The 17,430-nt window shown below is 60.0% G+C and overlaps 3 protein-coding genes across 5 annotated transcripts; 1 reads left to right on the top strand and 2 right to left on the bottom strand.

Annotated features, from left to right (window-relative positions):
• The first annotated feature begins 504 nt into the window (after positions 1–504).
• On the top strand, positions 505–17,076 carry NECAB3 (N-terminal EF-hand calcium binding protein 3). Of its 3 annotated transcripts, XM_014828791.3 has the most exons (13): positions 507–704; positions 2,732–2,756; positions 4,326–4,434; positions 5,480–5,505; positions 5,709–5,806; positions 13,818–13,954; positions 14,231–14,349; positions 14,473–14,552; positions 14,658–14,711; positions 15,232–15,344; positions 15,494–15,571; positions 16,065–16,156; positions 16,252–17,076. In XM_014828791.3, the coding sequence occupies exons 1-13, from the start codon at positions 606–608 to the stop codon at positions 16,278–16,280; spliced, it is 1,059 nt and encodes a 352-aa protein (XP_014684277.2). In that variant the 5' UTR covers positions 507–605; the 3' UTR covers positions 16,281–17,076. The 3 variants fall into 3 exon arrangements, with proteins under 3 accessions (XP_070341869.1, XP_070341870.1, XP_014684277.2); XM_070485768.1 differs by lacking the exon at positions 15,494–15,571 and having other exon boundaries at positions 505–704; XM_070485769.1 differs by lacking the exon at positions 16,065–16,156 and having other exon boundaries at positions 505–704.
• ACTL10 (actin like 10) lies at positions 6,910–10,786 on the bottom strand. Its single transcript, XM_014828784.3, has 2 exons — positions 10,736–10,786; positions 6,910–8,354 (listed from the first exon to the last, which is right to left on the bottom strand). The coding sequence occupies exons 1-2, from the start codon at positions 10,784–10,786 to the stop codon at positions 7,050–7,052; spliced, it is 1,356 nt and encodes a 451-aa protein (XP_014684270.2). The 3' UTR covers positions 6,910–7,049.
• Positions 10,812–12,463, bottom strand: C15H20orf144 (chromosome 15 C20orf144 homolog). The gene is made up of 2 exons (XM_044748486.2): positions 12,083–12,463; positions 10,812–11,360 (listed from the first exon to the last, which is right to left on the bottom strand). Exons 1-2 carry the CDS (start codon positions 12,320–12,322, stop codon positions 10,953–10,955), a joined length of 648 nt encoding a protein of 215 aa, XP_044604421.1. The 5' UTR covers positions 12,323–12,463; the 3' UTR covers positions 10,812–10,952.
• Positions 17,077–17,430: the final 354 nt, after the last annotated feature.

Here is a 17,430-nt window from a genome sequence, read left to right as displayed (position 1 = left end):
AGTGACTCCCTGCAATAATGCTATGAGGTGCCCACTACCACGCCCATTTTGCAGACGAGGATACAGACACTCAGAGGTGAGGACACTTGCCAGTTTTCCCTGTAGGGTGTCATTCTGTTGTGCTGCAGGTGGCTTTGTGGACCCTATGATGGTGTGGGGCCTGCCCTCGCTGGGGACGCACAGCCCCACCCGTTGTGTCCCTGGCTTGTAGTACTCCCAGCTGGCCGTCGTTTACTCAGCCAGTCCCTGGTGGAAATGGCCCTTCGGGTGGCTCCTTCCTCCGTAGCGGCCACCCCTGTGGGAGGCTCTGGTGGCAGAACTGCGGAGGTGAACGGTATTGGGGTTCTACATGGCGCGGTCCTTGCCCACCTAAAGGCTGGCATTTGCACCCCTTTTCCAAACGGGGAAACGGAGGACCGCGGTCTCGGGCCGGCGGGGAGGGGCCCGCGGCGGGCCTGGGCCGTGGGCGGAGCCGCGGGGGGCGGGGCGCCAGGTCCGCGCCGGCGCCGAGGGGCGGGCAGGCGGGCGTCCCCCAAGTCCGCGGCGGCGGCGGAGGGCAGAGCGCGGAGCCGCAGCCGAGCCGGAGGCGAGCGGGTGGCGGCGCCATGGCGTGCGCGGGGCTGCTCACCGTGTGCCTGATCCGGCCGCCCGCGCCCGAGCCCCCGCGGCCCCCTGCGCCCGCCGGACACGCGCTCTTCCAGGACGTGAGTGGGGAGCGGGCAGGGGGCTCTCCGGCCCGGGGGTGTCGCTGTCTCCGCAGTGTCTCTCCAGGTCTCTGTCTTCTCTCTCCCTGCGTCTCGCCGGGCTCTCTGTCTGTTGCTGTCTCTCCTTGCCCCTGTCTCTGCGTCTCTCTCGCTCTGTTTTTCCCTGTCGCTGTGTCTGTCTCTCCCTCCAGGTCTGTCTGGGGCCCTGCCTGTCTCTGGGTCTCTGTCTCTCTCGCTCTCTCTCTGACCCTGCTGCCTCTTTCCGTGTGTCTCCCTTTATCTCACTGCCTTCATGTCTCCTCTCTCCTTGTCTCTGGTTCAGTGTTACTGCCCCTGCTGCCCCCCACCCCTGATCCCACCCCATCTGTGTGTCTGGTGGGATGGGGGCTGTCAACTCTTGATCACGTGAGCAGTCTCTCTGTTCCTCTGTGGCAGTCCCAGGCTGGGCTGACCCTGGCAGGGAAACCTGGAAGAGTAAGCAGCCCTACTTCCCGACCCAGTGCTGACCTCAGAGTCTTTTAGATCCGACTTAGGGCCTGTGGGGTCCCACAGTTGATCAGGGCTGCCCACAGTCATTCTCTGTTGTGTGTGCACCCCTCCCACGGGTGACAGGTGGCCCTGCAGCCCCCATGGGCACGAGCATGGAGCAGCCTGCCCAGGCCTCAGTCACTGCCCTGAACCCCTTGCCCACCTTTCACCCCATACTCAGCCCTGTCCTGGCCCTCTCATGCCCCAACTCCTAGAGGTCCCTGCCAGTGGGAAAGGCTGTACTCCTGCCCCCTCCCCACTGCCCCCCAGTGAGTCAGCACCTTGACCACAGTTCTCATGGCTGGAAAGGACCTGACTCTCCCGCTTCCCAGATGGAAAAACCAAGGCCTGAGGGGTTAGGGATATGTCTGAGATTGTGCGTGGAGGCAGGGGCCCACTAGGGTGTGGCCTCAGGTGTCCTCATTCCCAGCTTGGAACTGCTCGCCCCAGTATCTCCATCTGCCCCAGCCAGGCCACACTGGGCTGCTGTGTGACCCTGAGCCAGTGGCAGGCCTTTCTGAGTCAGGCTTCAGGCTAGGGGTTAGATTCATCCCTGAGCCTCACTGACCCTGAGAAAACAACCAGAGGGGCGTGGCATTGAGGACCTGGAGCTGATAGGGGCTCTCTGTGCAGGCTTTTGCCTGCCCCTCCTTGCTAGGCCTGCTGGTCTCCCGTTTACTGGGCTGCTCTGGGTGACCTGGGAGTCTCTGGTCCCTGGGAGAGGCAGGGACCATGTCTTGACTCTGCTCCTCTCCGTCTATCTGCCTCTGTTGTCCTTCATCTCTGCTTCTCCATAAATACAGTCTGTCCACCCTTGCTTTCCACCACCCTCCCTCCCTCCCCTGCATGCACACATGCACATATGCACACATACAAATGGGCCTGCCCAAGGCTCTCACACTGAGTCAGCCTTGTAGGAAGCCCCAGCCCTGGAAGGGTTAACCCCGGGCTGCTCCCCCATATGCTGGTGGGAAAACTGAGGCACCACAAAGAAAGGACTAGCCGATGCCTGCATGTCAGGGTCTTCAGCAAGCACCCAGGGAAATAGCCCAGAGTGAGCAGAGTCTGGGAAGGACCATGGCCACACAGCAGAGTTGAGGTTCAGATCTGGGATAGGTGCCCAGCATCCTCAGGCCGCATCTTGGCTCATCTGCCCACCTTCCTCAAGCTGAGACTATGCCAAGGGCTGATGCATCAGACAGAACTTGGGATGGACACTGGGTGTGGGAGATGGGGGTGCAGGAAGTTGGCCTGGAGCACCCCCATGAGGCCAGGCCCCACAGGAGCAGTGAGAAAGTGCGGCCCGCTGTGCGCTCTTCCTGTGCCCCTCTTGTTGGAAAAACTCCTGTAGGGCCAAGCTGGGCAGGGGGTTGGGACCAGGCTGGGCAGGAGGAAAGGCGAGGCAGGGGGCAGGCTGGCCAGCTGGGGCCCTGTTGAGTTGGGCTTCTTGCCTCCCAGTCCGCACTCACAGCTTCCATCCATGCCCTTTTGTCCTCTAGGTTTTCCGCAGAGCAGACAAGAATGGTGAGTGTGGCTTCTCCTGGGTCCTGCAATGGGGGGGAAGGGTGGGGACATCAGGGAGGCTCAGGGGAGGATTGAGGGTTTGGGGGCACTGTCTAGAATGGAGAAAAATCTTGAGGGGACCTGAATTAGGAGAATCATCAAGGCATCCTTCCTGGAGCAAGTGCTGTTTTGAGCCAAGTTTGGCACGATGGAGAGTGGAAGAAATGTGGTTTAGCCAGAGGCTGGAGGTAGGGGCTTAATTTCACGTAATGCCCTGGCATAGTGGTGGGTACTTCCCATAGATGACCTCATGTTGTCCTCACAACCACCAGCTAGATGGGAATTCCCCATTTCACAGACAGAGGAGGAGAGGCTCAGAGAGGTGAAGCAGGTTGCCTGAGGTCACACAGCCTGTAAGTGGTGGGCCTTGAACCCAAGTCTCTGATGCTTGGTCCCAGGCTCCCTGTGTGAGGGGCTTGGAAGCGTTGGGGTACGGAGATGAGGCCCTGTAGGGAGTTTTACTCTTTGACTTTTAGAGGGCTCAGCAACTTTCCATATGACCAACCATCTGGACCCAGGGAGGGCTTGGGCAGGATAAAGCTGGGTCTGGGGAATCAGCTCCTCCTGCCCTGGGTCCTGGGCAGTCTCAGACCCTGATCTGGGAAAACCTTGAAAGCTGAAGGTTTTCAGGCAGGTTGTGGCCCATAGATGGCTCAGAGCAGCCCCCTCTGCCCAGATTGGCCAGGCGAGGGTCTGAGCTGAGGCAGCCAGTCAGCCTTGGCCTCACTTCCGTCTGGAGTCTTCAGACCCTTCTGTGTTTCAGGCTCCTTGAGACAGGATCATGTCCCCACCCCTTGCTCCTTCTCCTTGGGTCTCTTCAGATTGGTGGAGACCGTTTATCCCAACCTGTTGATCAGGACACATGGTCCCATTTGGGTCACAGCGTTGTATCTGGGGAGGCTCAGTCCCTCCCCCAGCTCTGCTTCCCCCACCCCATCTGCTTAAAGACCTTCCAGGCCAAATCCCCAGTGTCTCTGGCCATCCTACTCATGTTCGTAGCCTCTGTTACATGCCCCCTGTGATGGGGAGGTCATTCCCCCTTGAGCTAGCCTGCTACTTCTTACAGGGGCTCCAACTCTTAGGAATATCTCATCTGCCTCTCTGTGGCTCCTCTGTGAAGGGCCTGCATCCTCCACCCTGGAGCCAGGCTAGCCAGCATGTAGGGCACAGATCTCAGCCTCCAAGTCCTCCAGGGGACGTCTAGGCCCTGTCGTGATCTGGTCGGTCTCAGGCTGTCGTTCATTTGTTTCTTCACTTGGCACATATTTATTGAGTCCCTACCCAATGCCGCTTGTGTACTGCCCTGTCCCTTGGGTGCCTGCAAAGTGGGCCCTGTTGCCTTCAGGGGGCACCTCTGGAGGCTCCAGCCCTTTTGTCACCAACAGCCAGGCCTCCCACCGAGCTCAGAATCCCATTCCACTTGGCTGGGTGGTTGTACGATGCTGCGAAGCCTTTGGGGGGCCTGGGCCTGGTGGCAGGGGTGCAGCCAGGGGTCAGGAATACCAACTCTGCTCCCTGCCCACCCCCCAGATGATGGTAAGCTCTCATTTGAGGAATTCCAGAATTACTTTGCTGACGGGGTTCTCAGTCCGGGGGAGCTGCGGGAGCTCTTCGGAGGCATTGATGGGCACCCCACTGAGTGAGTATGAGAAGGGGGATGAAGGAGCTGTGGGTAGGTGTGAAGCCGGATTGTCCCAACCCCACTGTGTCCCCTGCTGCCTTGGTTCCTTATGGAGGCCGGGGTGGGGGTTGCAGGGAGAAGGGTGCCAGGGCTTGGTGCCAACTTTACCCGCCTGCCCACCCCCTCCCTGGCTCCAGCTTTGCCCATCACACTGCTTCCAGCTGGGACCCCAAAATAGCCAGGCCTGAGTCACCACCCATGGTTCAGCCCACAGGTGCCCCCCCCCCCCGCCACCATTCCTGCTTCCTTCAGGGACCAGAGGATGCCTGGGGACAGCTGGGCCCCGCCTGCTTCTACCCATGGATGCAGGTGCATGAACACATTCACCCCTCCCCACGTGTGCTCCCACATCTACAGGCCTTAGCATGAGTTTGCATGCTTTCTTCCCCTGCTTCCTCACGTGGTGCACACGCATACACAGCTGTCTCTCCCTCTCACTTCCGTTCCCCCCACCCCATCTCCTTAGAATAAATTCCACACTCTGGATCTGCATTCAAGGCTTCCATGCCCTCCATTGTTCTGAGGCTTGGGCTGGACCCTTTGTCTGCAGTGCTACCACCCCCGCCCCCCCAACAGCACTCCAGTTATATTTCTTGTCCTTCAAGGCCTAACATAGTCAGCCCCTCCTCCAGGAGGCCCTCCCTGACCTACCAAGTAATACCCCATGCCTTCTCTGGACTTCCCAACCCTGGCTTCCCCTTCTCAGCTCTGACCACTCCCCTCTGGCCTGTGTCCATGTCTGTCTCCCCTGGCCTGAAATGCCCCTGGAGGCCAAGAGTAGGCTTGAGCTTGAGAGTGTTTGATGGGGCAGAGTACCCTTGCTCCCCTGGCCCCAAGGCCTCTGCCCACTGAGCAGCTTAACCTGCGCTGGAGGCAACAGTCGCCTCCTTGTCAGACTGAGCTGGGCAGGGAGCGGGGAGGAGCACTGGCTTCACAGTCCCACTTCACAAAGTCCCAGACCCAAGTCTGAGGGTCTGAAATGTGCCTTCTCTTTTCCCTGCAGCAATTTGGAAACGGAGAAGCTGTGTGGTGAGTAGGCCCACGGGAGCTCTTGTCTCCTGGGAGCCTGGGCAGGTGGGTGTGATGAAGAGGCTGTTGCTGGTCTCCTGGTGGAACAGGATGGACTGGGCTCAGGATATGAGGCCTGGTTGGCTGCTGAGGAAGCCCAGGATGGGTAGGTGGTGGTGGGGGGGCGGTCCTAGGGAACCCTTGAGCACCTCCTCTGCCCGCAGACTACTTCTCGGAACACCTGGGTGTCTACCAGCCTGTGCTGGCTGCACTGGAGTCACTGAACCGTGCAGTGCTCACCGCCATGGACACCACCAAGCTGGTGAGTGGAGGGGCTGGCGGTGGGAGGCTCAAAATGAGGGCAGGGATGTCTGCTGTGCTGTGGGAGTCTCTACCATTGCGGCTCAGGGCTGTGGAGCTAGAGGCCTGGGTTTAAATCCTGGCACTCCCACTTTCTGGCTGTGCCCCTTTACCTCTCTGGGCCTCAGTTTCCTCATCTGTAAATGGGATAATGACAGAGGCTGCCTCCATACCCTTGTTGTGACAATTAAATGAGAGTGAAGGCAGGGATTTTTGTCTATCTTGTTCTCTATTCCCAGCACCTAGAACTATCCCTGGCACACAGTAGGTGCTTAATACATGCAGCTGCTGCCGCTGCTACATTTTTATTACTGGCCAGCCCGAACTGTTGTGGGGTATCAAGCCCAGGACCCGGCAGAGAGAGGCTGCAGGGTGAGGCCTGCTCACGCACGTCCACAGGCCCATGCTGGTGTTCGCAGCCTGCTGGGGCATGGCCGGGCCTGAGGACGTGTGAGTAGGCAGGCGCGTGTGCACCCATGTGTTTGTGTGCATGTTTGGGCACGTGTGCGCACAGCATAAACAGTGCTCACAGCCAAGACTCCAGGCCCTTGGATGGTGACTTCAAAGAAACCACAACCCGCCCTCCCTTGGTGTGTTCCTTTTAAGACATGTCTCCACCTCCCTTTGTCCCCCAGATCTTCATGAGGGAGTGGGTGGGAGCGTGAGCAAGCCTGAGATCATGCCTGTCCCCTCTTTTACGCGAAGGGGAAGCTGAGGCCCTCAGCAAGTGGATGATCAGCTGAGGACAGGCTTCCCCTGCTGGTTCCTTTCCCGTGGGATTTAATAGCTTTTCAAGGGATCACCCTTGAGGCCTTGCACGGCATGGGAATCCAAATGCTCCACGATGAGGGGTTGGCATGTCACGATGACTTCCATGTCTGTGGCCCGGACACAAGTGTGGGCATTGCCTCCCTTGTTGCCATGGAAACAGGACACGGGGTGAGCAGCTGGACTGGCATTCTCTGAACTGGAACTGGTTAGGGGGACTCAAACTGCAGGTCAAAGTGAGGACCCAGGCCCGACCACCTCATCCTGGCCCAGAAAGGGGTAGGGGGTGTCCCTCACCACATGACTCTGCCACCTGCAATAACTTGAGACTTTTATTTGGCACTCGATGCTTCTCATAGAGCTTCAGCTCAGCCCGCTGAGCCTCTGCCGCCCCCACCCCTCTGTGGCACTGCCCGCTCCAGTCCAACATGACTGACTCAGTTGAACACTTCATACACCAGCCTGGAGCCACACTCCTGGTACATGGCCCGGGTCATCCAGTGGCATTGGAAGGAGTGCAGCGAGGCCACCATAGAGCCGCCTGTCCACACCGCTGTGCCGCGCTCAGGCTTGGCCACCAGGCGTGGCTGCAGTGCCCCATAGCCATGCCGCCGGCAGTGGGCTGCCAGCTCCATCTCCAGGCGCTCAGGAAAGCCTGGGAAAAGTGTGGAGCCACCAGCCAGCACCACAGTGTCAGCCAGCCGTTTTCGGAGTGTTGCGGGCACCCTCTGCAGTGCCCGGAAGGCCAGTGTGGGCAGTCCTGGCTCAGCCTGGCCTAGCAGACCCGGCTGGAAGATAGGCTCCGGGCAGCGGAAGCGCTCACTGCTGAGGCAGACAGAGCCTCCATTGCCTAAGCAGAAACTGGCCGGACGGTGGCGGGCGGGGTTATGGAGGTCACCCTCGAAGTCCAGTGATACATAGCAGCAGCGCTTCTTGAACTGGGTGATGGCCTTGCGGGGCAGGGCCTGCAGCTGTAGATTGGGGCACGCTGCCACCAGCAGGTCCCGCAGATAGCGTGACAAGGTGCTGCCTGCCACGTCCAGCCGGAAGGTGGCCTCGTGCCACGAGTGGCCGGCATAGATGGGCGTGGCGTGACACACACCTGCGCCCGCCTCCACAGCCAGCCCGCTGAAGGCGCCGGTGGAGCAGAGCGCCAACAACGCGGTGCTGGCCAAGTGGCACGCGGGCACTGCCAGGGCCTCAAACAGCAGCTCCGCCACGCGCTCGCGGCTGGCGGGCGGCGCGGAGGGAGAGTCGCTCACCAGCACGGGCCACTGTTCTGGGGACACCCGCAGGCCGCCCACCAGCAGGCGCTCCCACAGCCCCTCCAGCGCCTCCCAGTCCACCACCACGCCGTGCTTGATGGGGTGCGCCCGCGCCACGCCGCCCGCCAGCTCGCAGCCCGGCGCCCCAGGCAGCACGGGCCGGTCCCAGCTGGGCACCAGGCTGGAGCTCTTCAGCACCAGGCGCGGTTGGCCCTCGCCCGCGAAGCCCGCCTTGGTGAAGCCGGAGCCGTGGTCCACCACCACCGCCACGCGGCCCAGCGGGGGCGGCCGGCGGGCCTCGCGGCTCCTCGCCACCGACGCCACCCTCCGGGCTCCGCCCCGCCCTTCGGCCACAGGCTCCGCCCCCGGGAGCTTGGCCCCGCGCCGGCCTCTGCTGGCCCAGCCGAAGGCCGGCCTTTCAGCTCTCGGCTCTGCCCTCTGGTCCTGAGGTCCCGCTCTTCTGGCCGGAGGGGGTGTCTCCTTTCAGCTCTCGTCTCCGCTCGTAGGCCTTGAGGCCCCGCCTCTGGTTCAAGTGTCCGACTCCGCTCTCGCTGGGCTCCGGCTGCTGCTTGCCCTCTTCGTCCTCTTCTGGCTCAAGGGTCCACCTTGCACGAGGCGCCACCCTTTCTTTGAGGACTCGCCTCTGCTGTGCGGCTCCGCCCCCTCAGCCCTAGCGGAGGTGGATGATGACAGGCCCAGGCCAAATACTTTCAGATAGTGAGAAGCCACCAGGAGCAGCAGAGCTCTGAGAATGAAGGGGCCTTGTGGCAATGTCATCAGGACATAAATACCCAGGAGTCCCGCCCAGCCCTTGAGCCCAGGTGGTCTGGTACTTCTCACCTGGGCTTGACAGTAGTTGTTCCTGGTTGTGGAGGTGGGAGGGGTGACCAGAGAAGGAAGGAAAAGAACTCGGACTCATTGTGACCTCAGCCCTCAGCACCTGCTGCGCTTCCGCAGCCCTCCCCCCCTCTGAAAACTCCCCGAGCCCATCCTCTCTCCTGGGACAGGGCCAAAGGCAGTGATTTTGGCATCCAGGGGTCTGGCCTCAGCCGCCCAGCACAACCAATCTGATTCCTTCCCCAAACCACTTCGGATTATCTGATATGCTCTGGCCAAATGTGCGGCCCTTCCCCTCTCAATACTGAGGAGAAAGCTCTTAATCACAGATCTGCAGCCCCTCTTGAGGATCTCTGTGCGCTCAGCCTTGAGGGGCCCAGGCAGCCCACAGAGGGAGCCTACCTCCAGGGGCTTCCATGTATGGACTTCCGTGGGCCTGAGTTTGTGACTCAGTTCTGAAGCTGACTCACCGTGCCTACCCTGAGCAAGTCCTAATCTCTCTCTGGGCTCAGTTTCTTCATCCAAAAGGTAGTAATCCTCACGCACAGGAAAGAGGCCACCTCTAGTCTATGCACAGTCTCATTATTCTCTTTAGGACCACTTTGGTTGCAAGTTGAATATCCAGTCAGGTGAGCTTAGGCTAAAATGGTGATTTTGTTACAAAGATCTTGCATGTTTTATGGATACTAAGGGCAAGGGTGAAATCAGGTTTCAGGAACAGACTGGAAGCAGCGCCTGACTGCAGGGCTGTGGGGAAACCCAGGATATGCACTGGCTCTGCAGTGTGTTCTTATTCTTCTAAAGACTGGCTTCAGCCTGTGCACGTGCATGTAGAAAACAGAGCCTCTTACAGCTCATGAATTACAGTCCCAGGGAAGGAACTGATAGGACCAGTTTAGGCCAATCACTTATGGCCAGGAGGTGTGGCCACATTGAGGAACATGGCTACCTAGATTGTAACATGTGGATGGTAGCAAAGGGTCAGTTCTCACAAGCAGCAGGAGAGATGCTATGGTTGGTGCAATCTCCAGCCTGGTGCAGGGGATGTGGCATGTTGATCATGTTGACAGGGATGAAAACACATCTTCAGCAGAAGCTGAACCACTGGCTTTAGTGAGCTGGGACGTTCACCCCTGTTGTGTCTGTCCCCAAAGGGGACATTCTGACATTGGTTGCCAGTGGAAGGCAGGCTGCAGGTTCAGCAGGGCTAGGGGAGCACTGGGGTCTGGAGCTGAGTTTGGGACCCAGGAAAGTGAGAGGCAGCAGCTGGGTCCTGCCCGCAGGAAGTGCCAGGCCTCTCATGGGTGAATTAGGGAGGTGAGCCTCGAATTGGAGACCACAAGTGGCAGTATGGCCAGAGCAGGGGTGAGGGTGGAAGTCACTTGAGAAGCCCTAGAGGGGAAGACTGAGGCTGAGGGGCTGAGCCTGCACATCCCGGTAATAGGTTTGGGCATTTCTGTGGGCAGTGGAGAAGCAGTGTGAGCCTCTGAGCGAGAGAGGGACCTGCTCTACAGAGAGGGTAATGGTTTGGAAGAAGCCTTAGCCCACAATATGGGGAAGGGGCTGGGACAGAGTAGGTTGAAACAAGCGACCAAGGTGCCTTGGGGGATATCCTTTAGGAGTGAGGACTCAGAGGCGGAGGGACCCCGGCATCTCCTCCTGGGTGCTCTCACAGGCAGAATGTGAGTCTCAGGCCTGCCCCTGCTGGCCGTGGAACCCTCACAGTTCTTCCTCAGGGTGGTGGCTGTTTGCCTGGGACTGGCCCTCTGCCTAAGACAGACTTGTGAATGCTGGAACTCTTGGAGATGCCAGCCCTCTGCTGGGAGCAGTCTCCTCCTCCTAGCGTGGCCAGCCTGGGTTTGCCCAGCTCACCTCCCTTGGGCGTGTAGACCTGGCAGGGTCTGCCCCGGGCCTGGAGTTGGCGGGGGATGGGGTGGGGTGGTCTGGGGGGGCGAGGCGGGGACAGCCTCCCTCCACCGAGGCAGGGTGCCCCCTCCCTAGCTCGGGGCAGGGGTTCTGACTCTTGGGTCACAAGGAAGGAGAAGGCAAAAACAGCCTTGATTGCGGACCATGGCCGTTGCTCTGCCGTCAGTCTTTTCATCCCTGCCTTGCTCTGGGCCTCAGTTTCCCCTCACCTGGATCAGCGCCCTGATGCCTCAGACAGAGCTAGCCGGCGCCAGGGTTGCTATGCGCCCTTTATTGGGCCGGGCCCTGGGGCCGGGGGGCCGGGCCAGGCGCTCAGGGCCGCGGGCAAGGGCAGCGGCGCCGCTTGCTCGGCTGCTCGCTGGCGGCGGCCTCGCGCTGCGGTGGGCTCTCGGCCGGCAGGCGCGCGTGGAGCCCGGGAGCGGCCCTGGCCCCGCCCCCCGCGCCGGCCCCGGGCCCGCCCGCCGCGCGCCGTCCTTCCTCCTGCAGCCGCGCGTCCAGCAGCAGCAGCAGGACCAGGATCTTCTTCATCTCGCTCGCGCGCGCGCCCTCGCGCCCTTCGGCGCCGTCGCCCGCTCCTCGCAGCATGGGCGCTGCCGTCCGGGAACCCATCCGGGCGCCCACCGCGTCCTCGCCCGGCCTCCCCGGCTGCGCGCTGGGGCCTGCTGCCACCTCGGCCAGCTGCTCCTCCTTGTCCAGGGGGAAAAGCAGCACGATCTTGGTCTAGGGGTGGAGCAGGGGCGTGAGGGGAAAGACCACGCTCCGCCTTCCTCCCCGGGACCCCTACCCACCCGTCTTGTCTCCCAGGACTATATCCCCTCTACGCTTCCGGGACTCTCGCCAGCCCCGTGCCCGGGAAGGGGATCCTCACCCTGCCTCACGGCCTGAGAGCCCCCCACCTCCCCTCTGGAAACCCTCACCTTTCCAGGCTGACCTCCTGAGACCTCGCTCCCTTCCACGTTTATGGGATCTCTGCCTGTCCTCCCAACCTTGATGTTGGGAACTTCACCCACCCCGGTCCTGGCCCAGGGCCTCTGCCCACTTCAAGATGGGGAGAAGTCGCATGTTTTGAGACTGGGGCTGGAAAGGGGGCATAGGGGAAATCCTCCTGCCCATAGCCCCACTGGTACCAAGTAGGGCTGATATCCCGTGCTGGGACCTCCCCCCATCCCTCTGGGGTTGTGAGAATCTCCCGCCCACTTTCCTGGGCTCCCAAGACTCATCCCCCTCCTGGTTTCTGGGATCCCTGTCCTCCCTTCTGGGCTTTTAGGACCTCATGCACACCCACATGGGTTCCTGGGACCCTCATCCTCAGGAGGGGTTCCCTAGGGGGTCTTTCATGCCCCTAGGACTTCTTCCCACAGGGCCAAGACTCCCAGCATCCCCTCCTGCCCACCTATCCAGGTTCCCCTGACCCCCACCTGCCCCTGCCCCCTGGCACTCACGCTCGGCTTCTTCCGCTTGAGGTAGCTGAAGAACTGCTGTTTCCACTGGGCCTTGTCCATGTCTGGTGGCTTCTCCTTGCAGGCCTGCTTGGGCACTTTGGTCCTCTTGTGGGAACTACTGTTTCCCATGGCAGGACTGGTCACCACTGGGGGCCACAGCCCATGCTGCCTCTGTCCTGCTCTCTGGCCAGGGGCCCCCTGCCCCAGCTCTGTCCCAGAGAGGCCACATTGTGACCTCATGGGTTGACCTCAGCAGCTCCAGCCTCCATGTTCCTCTTCCCACAACCCACAGGTGAATATTGGCTCCATTTACTCTGTTTGTGACTTCTTCTGGCCTTGGCTTCTCAGCTGTAAAACTGAGCTAATGATCATAAATGAGGTGATGCTTGTAAGGTGCTTGGTGGTGAGTAGAGAGGAATTTCTGTGGCCTGGGTTTGAATTCTGGCTCTGCCACTAACTAGTTGTGTGACCTTGGCCAAGTAATCAACTGCTCTAGGCCTCAATTGCAAAATGGGGTCAATTATGGTTCCTGTAAGTTGTTATGAGGATTAAATGAAATTCTGCTTGGAACAGGGCCTGGCACAGGGTGGGTGCTTGTATCAGCTGGGTTCTTTGGTTGCAACCCACAGAAACTGGTCAGTCATATTAAGCGTGTGAAAGAGAATTTATTGGAAAGATTTCAGGTAGCTCACAGCATGGCCAGGAAGTCTGAGAACCGAGCTTGGAGAGAGGACAGAAATCACTGGCCTGTCTTGACAGGGCACTCAGCCTCTCCTCTGTCCCTTCCTCCCAGTTCATAAACCCATCCGATGGTTGAGCTGAGGCAGGTCATGAGCAGGAGACGAAGCTCCTGATGGATGGGACCTCTGGGGCTCCTTGTAGGAGGAGAGCAGGTACCTGGACCACAGCTCCCCAGGACTCCCGTTCGGGGCTGTGTCCTATGTAGGAATTAACTCATTGGAGCCTCTCAACAGCTCAGTGAGATGGCTGTTATCATCCCTGTTTTATAGGTGAGGAAACTGAGGCACAAGGAGGTGAAGGTAGTTGGGGAGTCTCTGAGCATTCCAAGTGGGCAGCACAGGGCCTGGCACATGGTTGGCTTCCCTGTCTCTTCGCCTGCCTTAGGAGGGGCTGGGAAGTGGCTGGTGATGTAGGTTGGGGTCAATGCTGGGGTGTGTGTTTGAGGACAGCAACTCGGCTGTCTTGTGTCTGCAGCTCCTAGTAAAAGATGCTCAGTAAATGTGGCATGGATGAGTGAGTGGATGAGTGCATGAATACAGATTGTGAGTTTGGGACCAGCTGGTGAGTATGGGACCACATCACACCATCCTTTTGCCTCGTGTCAAAATTGGCCTTTGGTGCCTGGTAACCTGCCCCACCCCCCATCAATCTAACTGTGCCGGAGCCTCACTGGCTAAAGGTGGTGGCCTCAACAGGGAAAGGGCCTTGAGGCCCAGAGAATGGCAGATGCCTCCCTGTGAGTTGACCTCTCACCTCCTAGAAAGAGAGGCCAGGTCCAGACAAGGAGGGGGTCTGGGCTCTGCTTGCCCATGGAGCCCCTGTGCCCTCCTGCTTCTGCCAGGTCTGCGTGCCCTCTGGCAGGTCTGTACGCCCTCTGCTCTTCATGCAGCCACTGTAGCTCTGTGGCAGGGTGAGGGGAGCAGGGGAGTGGCTCCCCATTCAGAAATACATGCTTGGGGCCGGGAGATGCGGACCATACCCCCTCTACCCCTAGGAATATGAGCGGGCCTCCAAGGTGGACCAGTTTGTGACACGCTTCCTACTGCGGGAGACCGTGAGCCAGCTCCAAGCCCTGCAGAGCTCGCTGGAGGGGGCGTCTGACACTCTGGAGGCCCAGGCCCGTGGCCCGCGGTATGTGAGGAGCCCTGCTGACCTGCAGGTGCAGTTCATGAACAGCCTTTCTCTCCACAGTGCAGGTCCCCAGCTGGCACTGCTTTCTGTAGTTCTAGCATCCTGGAGCCCAAATTCTTGTTCTTGGGCAGGGAGGCCAAGAAGGGGTACCTGGCTGTGAGGCTGGGCCTCAGTGTCCTGGGAAGCCTGTCTTATTCCACCCAGGCCCTGTTCTAGGGACCCAGTCCTTGGCCCTGTGGATCTGGGAGCAGTGGGCTGACCTTCCGCTTCTCTTAGGTCAGATGAAGATAGTGTGGAGGTGCAGAGCAGGCCTCGTGGCAGCCGGCGGGCAGGGCGCAGGGCCCTGAGGAGTGTCAGCTGGTCACCCACCTGGTCTCCTGGCTCCTCTGACACAGGTGCACCTGTGGTAGGGTGGGAGGAGGGTCCAGGGCGGGTGCAGCATCCCCAGTGCCCCCAGTGCTCCTCAGTTCATCCTCAGATGCCTCCCAAGCTGAGTCCCCCCGGACCCCCCACCCCAGGGCAGAGCTCAGAGGCTGAGTTGCAGTGGCGGCTCCAGGTCAACCGTCTCCAGGAGCTCATCGACCAGCTAGAGTGCAAGGTGAGCAGCCATGTAGCCAGCGCCCCGTGGGGGAGGACCTTCCTGGAATCCACCCAAGCCAAGCACACGCTGGGGGGCTTGGCCCACACTCCGTGTCCCTCACAGGCCCCCCGGCTGGAACCCCTGCATGAAGAGGAGCTTACCAAGGGGCCCGACTCGGTGAGTCTGGGAGAGGGACAGGCAGCAGGGTCCCAGGGGCCAGGAGGTGCTCATGATGTGGGGGGATTTGTGGGGCCAGCTGCCGACTCAGGCTCTGCATTGCACACACACATCCTTCCTCAAGCTTGGCTCAGCCCTCATCCCCCAGGCCTGGCAAGAAGGTGCTTTGTTCTGGCCCCCTTGCTCTGTGACTCTGCAGAAATCACTGCCCCTCTCTGGGCATCAGTTTCCCTCATCTGCATTTCTGAAAGCTAGGTCTGGGTCAGTGTGGATGGAGGCTGGGGGAAATAGTAGGAAGTGGTAGCATATTGCAGCAGAGAGGGACAGTGACTGGCTCAAGGCAGCAACCTTGATGATGGAGAAAGGAGGATGGAGTTAGGGATATTGGGGGCAGGAGCCCGGCCTCAGGGTAGGCCGGCTCTGGTGCAAGTCAAGAAGGACAGGGTCCTCCTGGAGGCCCCAGCCAGGCCCTCACGCGTGCCCTGGCCTGCCCCGGCTAACCGGGCTTCTCTCTTACCAGCACATCCTTGTGGCCCAGAGGCAGATGCAGGTGGCAGAGGAAGCCCTGCAAGACTTCCACCGTGCCCTGTGCTGCTACGTGGACTTCACAGGGGCCCAGAGCCATTGTCTGCAGTGAGTCCTCAGCTGGCTGGTGGGCTGGCCGGTGTGGGGACGGTGAGGAGGGAGGAGTGCGGGGCCAGGGCTCCCATTAGGTGCCCCTGGCTGGGTGGGCAGTGGTGGTGGCAGCCGGGCCTGGCCTGGCCATCTCTTTGGCTCTGCAGTGTGTCTGCCCAGAAGATGCTGGATAATGCCTCGTTCACCCTGTACGAGTTCTGGCAGGATGAGGCTTCCTGGAGAAGGTATGAGTGGTGGTCTAATGGCTAACCTGTATTGAGTACGGGCCCTGGAGTGAGTCAGGGCTGGGTTCAAATCATCCTCTCCTCATCTGTGTGACCTCAGGGGAATTACCTAACCCCTCTGAGCCCCAGAGGCCTCCTTTCCAAAATGGGAGCGATAACAGTACCACCCTCGTATGAGTTAAATGAGATGACGTGAAAAGAACCCGACATAGTGTCAGGTACACAGTAGGTGCTCAATGAATATACACTGTCACCATTGCGCCACACCCTATGCCAAGTAACCCTCATATAACCCTCACAGCATCCCAGTGAAGTAGACGCTATTGTCCTCATTTCACAGAGGCAAAAACTGAGGCTCAGAGCCAACACGAGGAAGGACTGGAATCTGAATCCAGGCAGGGGGACTGGAGTGGGAGTAGGGAGCTCTTAACCGGGCGGTCTTGATCTCTGAGGGGCTGGCTCCAGCCTCAGCCCGCTCCACGGCCCTCCCCAGGCACCAGCAGTCTGCCTGCAGTAAGGCCTTCCAGCGCATCCTCATTGACCACTTGCGGGCTCCGGACACCCTCACCACTGTGTTCTTCCCAGGTGTGCTGCAGCCCCCAACCCTCTCCACAGCTCTGGGACCTGGGGAGGGGCAGTGGGGCCCTCATGGCCCCTGACTCCCAACCTCTGACCCTCAGCCTCCTGGTGGATTATGAATAATAACTGAGCCTGACCTGCGTAAGCCAAGGACCCCGGGGCCCTGCCTGCCTCCTTCTGGAGCTTCTGGACTGGTCAACTCAGCACCAAGACCAAGGATGCTGCTGCCTCCTAGATCCGAGGCCTGGCTTTCAGAGGCCTCCCACATGCAGCTGGTGGAGAGTCTCAGCCCAGGGATCAGGGACTGGGCTGCTTGCTTTCTATTCTTTATTTATCAGTGTATTTTATTGTTCGTAGCTTTGGCATTTGAGGCACTCTGGCCTCTGCCCAGCTCAGGAGGCCTGGATCCTGGTCCCCTCTGCCCCTACCTTGCTGTGTGACCCAGGGCAGGTCTTTTCCCTCTCTGAGCGGGCCTTAGGCCATCTGGCTGCCTAGTGGGTGCCCTGCTTTCTTCCTGCTGTTTTGGGGCCAGGCTTCTGTTCTTCTCCAAACAGCAGCAGAACCAGGGCTGATGCTCAGGGACCCCCCTGACCCTGAACCTTGACCCCTGAGGCTGGGCCAGATTTGTCTGCAGTGTGGAGTAAGGACCTGGGTGTCCCAATCACCCTCCGGGGCCAACAGGCTCCCAACTCTTCCAGCACCCACGGCTGCACCAGAGACCTCTGGAGGATCCTGGGTTGGTTTGCATGTTGTTTGCATATCATTTGCATGCTCATGCCCACCCATACTCAGGGCCCTATGGGAAGCCCCAAGGTGATCTTGCCAAGTAGCAATAATTTGGACCCAGAGTCACCTGCTGCCCCAGATACCTCTGATCCCCAGCCCAGGACCCCAGCACAGAGGCAATAAAGGCAGTGGTCACCTCTGGTGTCACATCCTCTTTCTCTCCCTCGGCAAGAAGGCCAGGCTGTGGAGCCGGTTTGCATCTCAGAGCAGACTGAAGGCAGGAAAGCTTCCTTAAGAAACCAGTGGCCTCCCATCTCAGCTCCCACACCTGCAGATGGTGGGCACTTGGTCACGGCTGACCTGGGGTCCCCCTAGGCAGGATTCTCCCACTCCACACACTAGGCCCTGGGGTCTTGTCTAGGAAAGAGAAGTGGACAGGGTCTCTGCTTTCTGCCCTTCAAAGTCCGCAGGGGTTCTAGCTTCACCCCCCACCCCCGCCCCCTTGCCAACAGGAGGGTCTGATACTAACCAGGACAGAGCACAGAGCCTTCTCA

This window comes from Equus asinus, chromosome 15 (assembly GCF_041296235.1).
Source record: "Equus asinus isolate D_3611 breed Donkey chromosome 15, EquAss-T2T_v2, whole genome shotgun sequence".
Taxonomy (NCBI): domain Eukaryota; kingdom Metazoa; phylum Chordata; class Mammalia; order Perissodactyla; family Equidae; genus Equus; species Equus asinus.
The sequence above is the reverse complement of the archived record's forward strand: the minus strand, read 5'-3'. Positions and strand labels throughout refer to the sequence as shown.